The 11,427-nt window shown below is 37.6% G+C and overlaps 1 protein-coding gene across 1 annotated transcript; it reads right to left on the bottom strand.

The window, feature by feature from the left end:
* Positions 1-1,942: 1,942 nt before the first annotated feature.
* XKR9 (XK related 9) lies at positions 1,943-9,746 on the bottom strand. Its single transcript, XM_042870165.1, has 3 exons — positions 9,390-9,746; positions 3,647-3,870; positions 1,943-2,699 (listed from the first exon to the last, which is right to left on the bottom strand). The coding sequence occupies exons 1-3, from the start codon at positions 9,662-9,664 to the stop codon at positions 2,062-2,064; spliced, it is 1,137 nt and encodes a 378-aa protein (XP_042726099.1). The 5' UTR covers positions 9,665-9,746; the 3' UTR covers positions 1,943-2,061.
* Between the last annotated feature and the right edge of the window lie 1,681 nt (positions 9,747-11,427).

Here is an 11,427-nt window from a genome sequence, read left to right as displayed (position 1 = left end):
TCACTTTTCTTCAAGGTCAGCTGACTGATAGTGGCAAAATGGAGATTTTCATTTTGGTATCTTTGGTAGGGTACCAAAGATCTGCTTAAGCTTTATGAAAAGAACCCATATGGCTTCCCAAAGGATGTGTTCCAAAGTTTAGAGTAAGAATGAACTTGGATCCTCAAGAACACACAAGCATAAAATGGGGAATGAAAGTTAAGTATAAGGTGTGTGTGTGTGTGTGCTAATGTGATATAAATTATGATATAGATCCCTTTGTTGCCAAATTAACTTCCACGTAACATTCCTCTTCTGTAGCTCAGAAGAGGGAATGATGAGACATAAGTAGAATGCAAAAGGGGAGAAATAGAAGCCAGCACACTGTACACATTTATTTTCATGGAAGAAAAAAAAAAAAGTGTTAAGAATCAGATAGAGATATGACAATGAAATACTTTCAGTTGGGATTTGTCAGTTTACTGAAAGGGAGGGGAAAAAAAAAAGTCACTAGGACAAGTTTGCTTTGTTTCAGCATAAACTAACCTCCAGCATAACTCAGGCTCCACCTTTCTGGCATCTGGCAAGCAGGCAGACAACCTGGAGGCCCCAGGGCTGGAAGTCTGACACTCAGTTTCTCAGAAGCTCATGTTTCCCTAGAGATCTGCTTCCCAGATAATGTGCAAGATTCGAGGTCTTCTTCCAAGTAGTAGTTAGGAAAAGGAAAAAGTAGTTTTTCTCCGAGATGATGTTCTTACTTTCCTACCCTACCTTCCCGTAATCCCTTCCTCATGATTTCAGATGAGCAAACAATAAAAGTGTAGACAGAAATAAAGGGATTTTAGTCTTCATTATTTAGGATCCTATTTATTTATTTATTGTAGAAAAAGAGTAGTATATTCACACTAAAATCATGTATTTTGCTGCCGAAGCAGCACAGAAAACAACTCTTCAGCACCCTAAGTATCAACCGAAGCATCAGCCCTCCCTCCAGAGTTTAAGAGATGTTTGCTGTCAATCAATAATTCTAACAGATTTTGTTCCTGGCAAAGTTTATCAGCTGTGCTTATCTCTAGTCTCCTTTCTCAAGCACTGTATCCTCCCTTTGCCTGTGGCTATGCTAATTGGAAATGTGAATTATCGGAGGAGAGAAGCCCATTTTTCATTACTCAAGTTACTCAAAAACCCAGCAGCTCTGAGAAACTTCACCTTAGGTTTTATTTCTGAAAAAGCTGTGGCTGGTGGCAAAGACTAAAGAAACTGTAACACTTCATACCTTGCATAGCTTCATCCTTCAGTGGAAGCTAGCATTTAAGTATTGTATCCTGGAGCTCAGAGGATAGGAAAGCTTCAAGGAAGATAGCTGTTCTTTATTTCTGAGACATGTATTGCTGTCAATAAATCACTCAAGCTGCTATTATAGTCCAGAACAACAAACTGGCATCGCTCCTAAATAAGGGGTGTGTGAAAGATTAGCAGAACAAAAGCAATAAAGGAGTCATTAAAACACCTAGAAGATAAAATGCTTTAAAATAACTCCTCATGTTTTCTTGTAGCATGACAGTGATTGGGTCATAAATCAAAGCCATTCTTCTTCACAGGATGTTTAAGGAGGAGGCAGTGAAGTTTGTATCTATGCTCATTTATATAAAAACTGCAACTCTTACAGTAATGGGAAGAAACAGCCAGCTCACAGATCATCACCCCTCAATATTTCTCTTTCCTTCCAGCAAGAAAATTAAGCCTTGCTTTTAACAGAATTAACATAAATAAACAGAATACATTGGTAATGCTAACTTTCATTTTACTTGCTTTTAGGTTTTCCTATGTTCTACATGCACTGCTAAAAACTAAAACAGTGAATTGGATCGGATGCATAAATAGATTCCTTTTAGAAAAAGTAACACTGACTAACACAGAGAAATATTCATGTTATAAAGGTACTTTATATTACATCGTGGAAAAGTTATTCAGAGCCAATAACTCCAGTGCTGCTTAGTAAAAATACATAAGAAACAAAGACAGAGAAGCACACTCTGCAGCAAGTTTTTGCTTTGCAGTCTACACCAAAACCTATACTGATCATTGCATTATGAAATTTTGAAATCTACTAACTTCCATATTGTCTGCTCCCCTTCTATCAACTTCGTCAAAAAATGTCTGATGCTTGCAATAAGTAGTGGGATGAAAATACTTGTAATAAACAGCAAGAAAAATGATACCTAACACCTGACTGAGAATAGTTAAGATGCTCACAATTGTAAGATGTACTTCCTTGATAACAGCAGGTTTCCAAAACAAACATACAAGCAAAATACCTACAGTTACAAGGGTGTGAGTAGCATAATAAATAGAAATGCAAGCTTTTGTTTTTCTCCCCTTTATGTTAAAAAAAGTAAAAAGCAGAATGATTCCAACAACAGTTCTGTACAGATATTCCATCTCTGTGGATTTGCAAAATGTTGTGTGCTGTTTCAAAGTCCAGGCAAAACCGCAGCTCCAAAGAAGTATCAGCAGAATTACAGAACTTCTAACACTCAGTAGAGTGATCAGTGAAATACTTAGTATCCAAGAAGTGATGGAGAACAGTTTATAGAAGAGATACACTAACTTGGGAAGCACTTGCAATTCCTCTTTATCAGGCAGAGATTTTCGTAGTGATATTTGATAATCAACCATTGAAAAGGAAATACCACAAAATGAAATAATAATGGCAGCATCTAAACAAAACACAAAAACAAATGTTAGACTTAAGAAACGGAATTTCTTTTACATTAGAACTTCTGGATTTTTGGACAAGTATATGCTTTCTTTGCACTATCTTCATACCAACTTCATGTATCTTCTGTGCTCCTGAACAAGACACATTAATTTTAAGGCTCAGTTTAGTTGCCTAAATCTAGATATCTATTGTTATTTGGGATCTCTTGCTGTTGCTCATCTCATAAATGTGCACTGTGTTTGTCATTTGCACACACAGATGACTTAGAAACACTTAAGGTGTCGGAAATACCTTATACCCATACATAGTTGAGTTTGAGCAACTGATGTTGACAAAGATGCTGGTTATGTCAGCATCTATAGCTGAGACTTGATCCTTCATGTGGTCATATTTAAGATGAGATTCATCTGAGCATTTTATCTCAGTACCTGTGAAGTCATGGACTGTCAAAGAACCCTACCTAACAGTGCAGATCTCTTCAGACTGAAATTTTAATGAAATGCAAAGCAATTATACAGTGAAGTATACATTTACCAAAATATTTTTAAAATAGTATCCAATAATATGAGTTATTGTATGGGAACTTCTGAATCACAGCCTGAACCTCTGATTAATCACCTGAGGCAAGTCAGCCACGGGAGCACAGGTGAAGGCAATCCACCTGTGCTGCCGGAAGGGGTGGAGCCTGTCTCCACCTCTCCTAGACCCATTTAAGAGCTGACTACCAGTAGGGAAGGATCTGTTCTGGAGATCCACTCTTCTGGAGTTTCTTAGCAAGCCCAGGATATGGGTAAGAGTTCTATCTACTCTGTTTTGGTATAATAACTGCGTAGCTAAACTCTCTGTTGTATTTCATAACTGTAATATCTGTACATTTGTTGATTATACAGTTATGCTTTTGGGTAAGATCCTCAATTTCCAAGTCACAGTGAAACAAATACTCACATTGGTAGAAATTATGGTTGTTGTGTTCCATGAGTACGTAAATCTGAACAAAGAGCTGTGGTGTGGTCTCAAGGAAAGTCTTGAATACCCTGAGCATGTTAATATCAGTCAGTACTTCAATAGCTTGTTTATGAATGATGTTGGGAGGGTCTGTTTCTGATACATCTCCACTGCTGTCTTGTCTAAAAGCCGCTTGGCAGCCATACTTCAAGGCAAACCAATATCTATTTAAAAAGGGGGGGGGAAAAATGAGAGACTTGGTTAGACCATGTTTTTTAAAGTACAATTCTATAAATTTATATTGGCTAACAAATTATTTTCCATTTCATTCTTCATTCCTATTTTATCTTTGAATGTACCTTCTGCTAAGATAAAATCTGGACCAGTATCTGACTGGTGTTGGTGATATCAGATATTCATTTATGCCCACTGATACTGATGCAATGTAAAACCAGTAAAAGAGCAGGAGACTTGCTTGAATAAACATCATGAGTAGTACTTTGTTGGGTTTTTATATGTTGAAAGATAAAAAATTTCTAAAAATTCCCTGAGCAGCTTTTCTCACTTTCTCGAAGATACTTATTCACTTTCTTTGTATTCTTCTAAGGGTATTAGTGAATACCCAGCTGTGAATATCCAGTGCATATAGGTCTATAAACCCCGAGGATAATATCTAATGAACTACAAACATACAACAGGATTTCATCAAAAATTAAAAAAAAAAAAAAAAACACTCAAGTGTTCTTTTCTAAATAGTCACAAGGACTCTAATTTCAGAAAACTACTTTCAAGACAGATGGATCTCCTGGGACTGCAGATTCTATTATCTAAGTAGTTTTACATAAACACAACATTTGCTTCAGCGAATGACTGCACCTGAATGACTTTTAGAACAGTAATAGTTTATTTTCAATTAAGACTAAATGAAAATTTCTTCTAAGAGAACTGGAAACTCAAAAATACATGGAATTAGTTAGCCAGTTGACTGACTAAGTGAAGAACTTATTCTGTTCAGGATATCTCTAATGCCATGCTTGGAGATAAATAAAAACTAGATTTTTTTCCTGTTTCCAAGGCTTTTGCTTCAGGCCTGAAGGGAGCTATAGCATGTCAGAAGGAAGGGAACAATTAAGTTGTAATTTTAAAAATGTTTTGATAGCTAAGGAAGGAACCAGATCTTGTACATGGTAGTTTTTACACCTGTGTTAGAAAAAAACAGGATGGTGGCTGTGACCTGATGAAGCACCAGAAATCCTGCTGCTGCAAATTATGGTATTTCTGTTGTACTTGATGGAGTCACTCGTGCTTAGCCCTGGTGAATGATCTGGCTCATAGCACTGGTTCTCCAGCTAGGGGAGATAGAAAAGTTTCTACCTGTGAGTGATGAAATGTGTAAGTTCCAGAGGAATGGGTTCTCACTGCCAATAGCCTACTGCCAGCCAGTTCTTTCCCATCATAAAGCAAAGCGATGCTTGCTGTCTTCTGCCAGTTACCTGATTTCAAGTGGCTGTGCAGGCAGTAGGCTAGAACTGAAGCACAGCAATAAGCACAAACAAGTCATTGCTAGCAGTAGGCTGTAAGCATTGTACTGGCTTTGCAAGGCCTTGAGAATTCTGCTTGTCTGGCTTAAGTGAAGTTTTCTTGACCTGCCTGCAACCTTTTTCCTTCATGTAGCCAAAATTGGCTTACCTTGGATTTTCTGCAGAGGAAAAAAAAAAGGTATCTTTTTCTAACCGATTAGTTGATGTTTTTGTTTGTTTTTGTGTGGCGCAGTCATGGTTTTACACAGGTAACACTAACCTGCTATTCTAAATTGAATGAGATATGTATGACTGGCATTATGACATAGGATAGAGAAAAATAATTTTGGTTTGATAGCAGAGATCCTGAAATGTGGAGATGCAGGAGAAAAAGTAGTGTGTAGGATGATAAGGGATGTCTGGGCATGGGAGGCAACAAGGCTATAAACTAACCACTAATGGTGATGCGTGAAGCCATGAGATAATAAAAACAGTTTATGGGGATTGAAACATGGTGCTGCTATAGCAATATGTTTATTAATATGGAAATACAGCTTCCACACAAGGGGAGCAGAGGGGCAGCGCTGTGCTCTGCTCTCTGGTGACAGTGACAGGACCTGAGGGAACAGGATGTCAGGAGAGGGTCGGGTGGAGGTTAGGAAAAGGCTGTTCCCCAAGAGACTAATCAGTCCCAGTACTACAGCATATGTCCTCTCTCATCAAATTACACCAATGAAGATTTGGGTGCCAGCTAGAATGTATAGTTCCATGGAAGAAGGATGTGAGAGACACCTGGTAGCAACAGTTGTCCCTTCTAAATTTTGATCAGGCAGTCACAATTTGCAGCTTTAAATAAATCTTTAATCAGTAGAAATTTCTTCCTTGCTGCGCATTAAACTTAATCTTCCAAGTATCAAAAGGCTTGGATTCAATCCATGAAACTGAAGTGACTATGTCAATACCTTGGGGCAGTACATTTGCATTAAGAAAGCATGAGCAAGTACATGTTATGTTGTGACTTCTAACTCACAGTAGCCTTACAAACTTTCCACTTTCAATTAACTATCTGTACCTCTCTGACTTTGTACCTTAAATACCTTCCTAACAACTTCATTCTGCGTATCTTCTCTTTTTCTCTTCACGTTTTTTAAAAATGGCATGAAATAATACTGGGTTTAAGAGGTTGCTCTATTGTTTCATGTACTTATAATTTGTATCTACAAATAAGCAAAAAAAAGTTTTCATCTGTTTAAAGCTGTGGGGCATTTTGATCCTTGCTTGAAGCACCAAGAGATACAGTAGCAGCTACCAATATCACAATGGCTGCTGCTGTGGCCTGCTGTTTCGACAGGAATGTTATTTCTTGATTAAAATTTAGTCTTCCTTAAGTGTTCTTGACTGATGCTGCAAACTGCTACAAGTCAGTGTATTCATATGCTGCTCCAGGGAAATATCTTAACTATTGTTAAGTGATTGAAGTGTTATCTTCTTAATGTTGGCTGTTATGCTTCAGTCTGTTCTCAGTTCTACTAACATCTTTGGGACCCACTTAAATAGGTTAAGTTGAAAATAATTTTAGTTGGTATGACTAATACTTTAACAACTCCATTTTGTCTTTAAAAACTCCATTCAGAGAATAACATTTTGTATAAAATGTAATGGTATGTCAGTTATCTTTTCATTAAAATAAAGCCTTATTAGATATTGACTAGTTTTAATTTCTTTCATATATATATATATATAAAATACATTCATATATATATATATATGCATATAACTTCCACAATTATTATTTAGCACTGATATTGTGATTAAAAAAAAAACTGGATGAACTTCTATCAATCTGAGTACTGTACAAACACAATACAGTGAAATTCCCTGTTTCAAAGGCAAAGCAAGAGGTATAAAAGGCATAAGAGAATAAAGAAATGAAGGAAGAGAGTTTGAAGTGTATTAATATCTTCCAAATTCAGTCATCCTCAGTTCACTGGCTGAGTCAATATTTACTGTCTAGGCCCCCATTTCCCTCTTTGATGGGTGAAGAAGATAGGTTCCTGCCCTCTGGGTAAGCTCACCTTAACAGTTATGACCTGACTCTTGACAATATCTATTTTGACTATACTGACTATAGAGATAAACCTGGGAGACTCACTGTCTACATCGACTAGGTATATCAGATGACTGAGGAGGGGACAGGAGGGGAGTTTACATACATACACTTAAGAAAACAAATGAAATAGGAAGTATATAATAGCTGATGACAAGGTACAAGCACAGGTGTCAGCTTGCTGATACCAACTTACACCTTACAGTGTGCATTATCACACTGTTGAATTTTGAGGAGCGGCTCAGTTAAATGTGTCAACCTGGGAACTTTTTCCATGCAGAAGCAGCAGCTCTGAGAGAAAACACAATTTGTCCAATAGAGAAAAAGAGGACGAAGACAGCCACATTGCACTGACTGCAGAAGACAAAATTACATTTACTAGATAACAAACTGCTAAGAGAAGGTGTTGCTCATTGTATGAAGGAAACAGTAAAAATGTGTGATTAAAATTGAAAGAGTAGGAAATAAAGTAATCCATTGAAAATGTGTCTGTAGAGGCAATGTTTTGAATAGATGAATTGATGTAAGAGTTAAATCAAAATTATATCACCAAGAACTGTAGATGATCAGAACTTAAATCTGAATGTTGAAGAGGAGAGTTTCTAAAGATAGGCACAAATCAGAGGGAGATTTTAGGGGCAACCTGGGTGTGTTAAACCAAAGGTGAAACCAGAATCGAGTACAAATCATGGAGAATGATGTCATTGTAGAGAAAGGGGAAGAAGGGAGGCTTACCATATGCCACTGCAGTTGCTGGTTTAACATTTATCATGAGTTATAAGAAACTGATGTCAGAGCCTTAATTTTCTTTGGAAGAAACAAGCTCAGGTTAACTGAAAACTGAAGATTAAGAGCCTTGGAAATGGACAAAAAGGGGGGTGCTACAGCAGGCCCTGAGACATCTCCCTAAAAGGCAGAATGTGGTACAGTTCCTGTGGCTGGATCTTTGTACCTCACTCATGAACCAAACCGTGCTGAACATGAAGCCATTCAGAAAAATTGAAGAGGGATTTTTTTTTTGCCCTTCAAAATGTAGTATTTTAAAGCTTTTTTAATGCCTGACACCAAAAAAGTTAAACTTGGCAGTAAGTGCTCCTCTGTGAAGTCTAGGGCTTCAGGATCGTATGAGGAACAGCAGGAAAGTAAAGCTGGTGAGCAAAAGAAAAAAGAATATTGAGAAGTAAAAGTTAACTGTGGTGAGCAAAACCTTCAACATTCTCCTTAAGCCGTGATAACAAAATGAATAAAACGTGTGTGCAAGGGGAAGTTTTACACTGACATAAATATACATTTCACTACTTTCCTTTAATTTGTATAGGAATTTAAAGCAGGCTTTTAAAATAAGAATTTTATTAAGTGTCTCTGAGGAGTCTTTATCTTCCTGTGTTTATTGCATGTAACTTACAGAAAATAATTAAAATTCAGTTCCTCAGGACTTTTCACTAAAAACTTTCAAATCATTTTGAAAACAAAAGTCAAACCTTATCCCAAATGATTTCTGTAGTGACAGTGATAATTCTACAGCGATATCACCACAGAAGTTAAAGAATCTTACATGTGTAATATCTTAAACTTTTTCTGGACGTGTACCTGCCAGGAAACAAAGGAACCAATCACCATTGACTCGGTCCCTATAGAATGTATCCTTCTTCAGTATTTAACAATTCATTTCTCTCCCAAATCTTGTGGTTTTCTAAGTATTGATAGACACTTGGATCTACAAATTAGCTCTTTCATCAGCTTTCTCTCCTACTTAGTGTAAGCAAACGAATTCTCTTCCTGGCGTCACTTTAACTACTTACATTTCTTTATCAGTTAAGACAGTATTTCTCTGTAAAGCAAGAATTGTTTATAAATACACCTGATCAAAAGGTTGATGAATCAAATAGATTATTATTGGTAAGTAAAATTAAATAGAAATCTGCATGTGCAGCAAAACCTGACATAAGCATAAGCAGCAGTATACACTTATATGGACCAATGATTGTTAACATAAATATCCCTGAAGCTGTATTAACATGGCAGCCTGGCACTGGAATTTCTTTTTAAGAAAGGCTAAAAGCAGTATGATTTTTCATTTTAAATTAAAAACAAACAACAAAAAGACAAAGCTTACCTTATAAAAATTCCACAGTGGAAGGAATGAACTAGAAAGATCCAATCTAGCTTCCCAGGAGCAGTACCTTTCCAGTCATTTTTAAACCATTGATAACTGAATATCTGAGTTATTAGTGATGAAAAGCCCCTAAAACAGAGTATCAGTATAGCCCAACAATATTGTCCCTGATAGAAATATTTACTAGCAACCCAGAAATCCACTCCAATATCAGCTATGTAAACTACAATTCCACCAACCAAAAAAATAAAATTCCATTTGGTAAATTTCATCATGCATTAGATTGTCACTGTTGTCATTCTGTCCTCATTTTATGTGAAGGAAATTCAGAATAAATCCAAATGCTTTCCTACAGCAGAGTCCTTTTTCCTGTTTGTAGTGCTTTATGCAGGCAAAAGTTGGTTACATGTTTTTATTATGGCACGTTAAAAGCACTACTTCCATTTTCCCATGTTCTTGATTGAAATATTTAGCTAACTTCTTTGATGCGTGCCTACTCTGTAAATCTATTTTGTCTTTGTGGTTGGTTCAGTCATTCTTCTTTACTGGCTCCTAAACAGAAGAAAAAGGAAGATCATCAGCAACAATATTTTTTTCTAATTGAATCACAGCAATATTTTTTTTTTTTAAGTTGTCACACTTCGCATATAAAGAATGTGAATCAGAATTTACCGAGATATCTGTGAACAATTAGTGTAAAAGAAGCTGCACCTCTGAATACCCCACGGTCACTCATCCTCCCAACCACTGTGACTCTTCGCCTTACTAAGCAGCTTCTGAGACAACTTTTAATTGTAACAAAATACCAAGAAACAAGCTTACCTCTAATCACTTTTAAAGCCAGTTTATGGAAAAAAAGAGCGACTCCATCCCAGAACTTGAACTTGCGAATGACTCACAGTGTGCAAGGCTGAGAGAACTCCTGTCCTGAGTACACAGTGGTGTATCACAGTACACGTCACTATGCCATTTCCATTTGAGTGGCTGACTTTGTGTGCATGCACCTCATGGTTTCACCTTTTATGCTCATTTGTCCCAATGCAGCAACAAAGTGCTGAGCAGGCCTGTGCTTCTGTGAAGGAGACATGGAAGGAGCCAGGCTTGCTCCTACTCCTCACTGACAGGCGTCTCACAGCCTGCATCAGTAGCAGCTATGTGTAGGTCACCTAACCATGCTATCTACCACAAATGGAATTTGTTCACAGTCCAAACTCTGTGTAGATTGCCTAACATAGCAAGGATTCTTGTGATCTTTCTGATTAGTCCTTCTACAGATTGGTGATACTTGACAGGTGAGTCATAAAAGCTATAAGGAAGTACATACATCCTTTTTCTCATTCAGTTCCACTCTGCTAATCTGTAAATGTTAGAATTAGAGCATTCCCTCTTTTGTTTGCATTTCTCGGCTTCTGGCAGCAGTCCCAAGGAAGAAGAGGCAGGAGGTGCCAGAGCAGCAGGTTCAGTTCTTCCAAAACCCAAGGGCAGCAGGCGGTGCCATGAGGGCAACGACATCATGGTGGTCCATGCAGGGCCAGCCTCCTGCAGATTTTTGTGAGTTTAGGCTCACCATCATGGAGGAGCAGGCTGGCACAGTCAGTTAACAGTACACCAACCTGTAGAAAGGTAACAACTGTCCTAAGCTGTGCTGGCTGAGTTTGTCTGTATCTTGACCCAGGTGCCAATCTGAAAAGAGAACCTAAGCTCCTAATTTCCTAAAGAGGGCAGTGGGGACATAACAGCCTAAATAGGTGCTGGGTCTGGGTCTCTAAGCATTATTATTATTATTATTATTATTATTATTTAATCTAGGCCTTAGCTATTCCTTGCCTCTTGCCTGTTTCCTACTGAGGTTGCACATCCTGGCCCAGTAAAGTTCATAAGGTGATCTCATAGTTAGGACAGCTGGTATCCTTTCACCATCCTTTCCTATCCTCTCCAAAACATCACTAGTCTCTTTCAAATCACTAGTGAAACTACATCCAACTTACAGGCAGATTCAGGGAAATGGGCTTTAGTACAGTCTAGCATAAACAGAGCT

This window comes from Lagopus leucura, unplaced genomic scaffold (genome assembly GCF_019238085.1).
Source record: "Lagopus leucura isolate 7727_CA_CO unplaced genomic scaffold, USGS_WTPT01 Super-Scaffold_100002, whole genome shotgun sequence".
NCBI classification, from domain to species: domain Eukaryota; kingdom Metazoa; phylum Chordata; class Aves; order Galliformes; family Phasianidae; genus Lagopus; species Lagopus leucura.
Note: the sequence above shows the minus strand (reverse complement) of the source record. Positions and strands in the feature narration are given on the sequence as shown.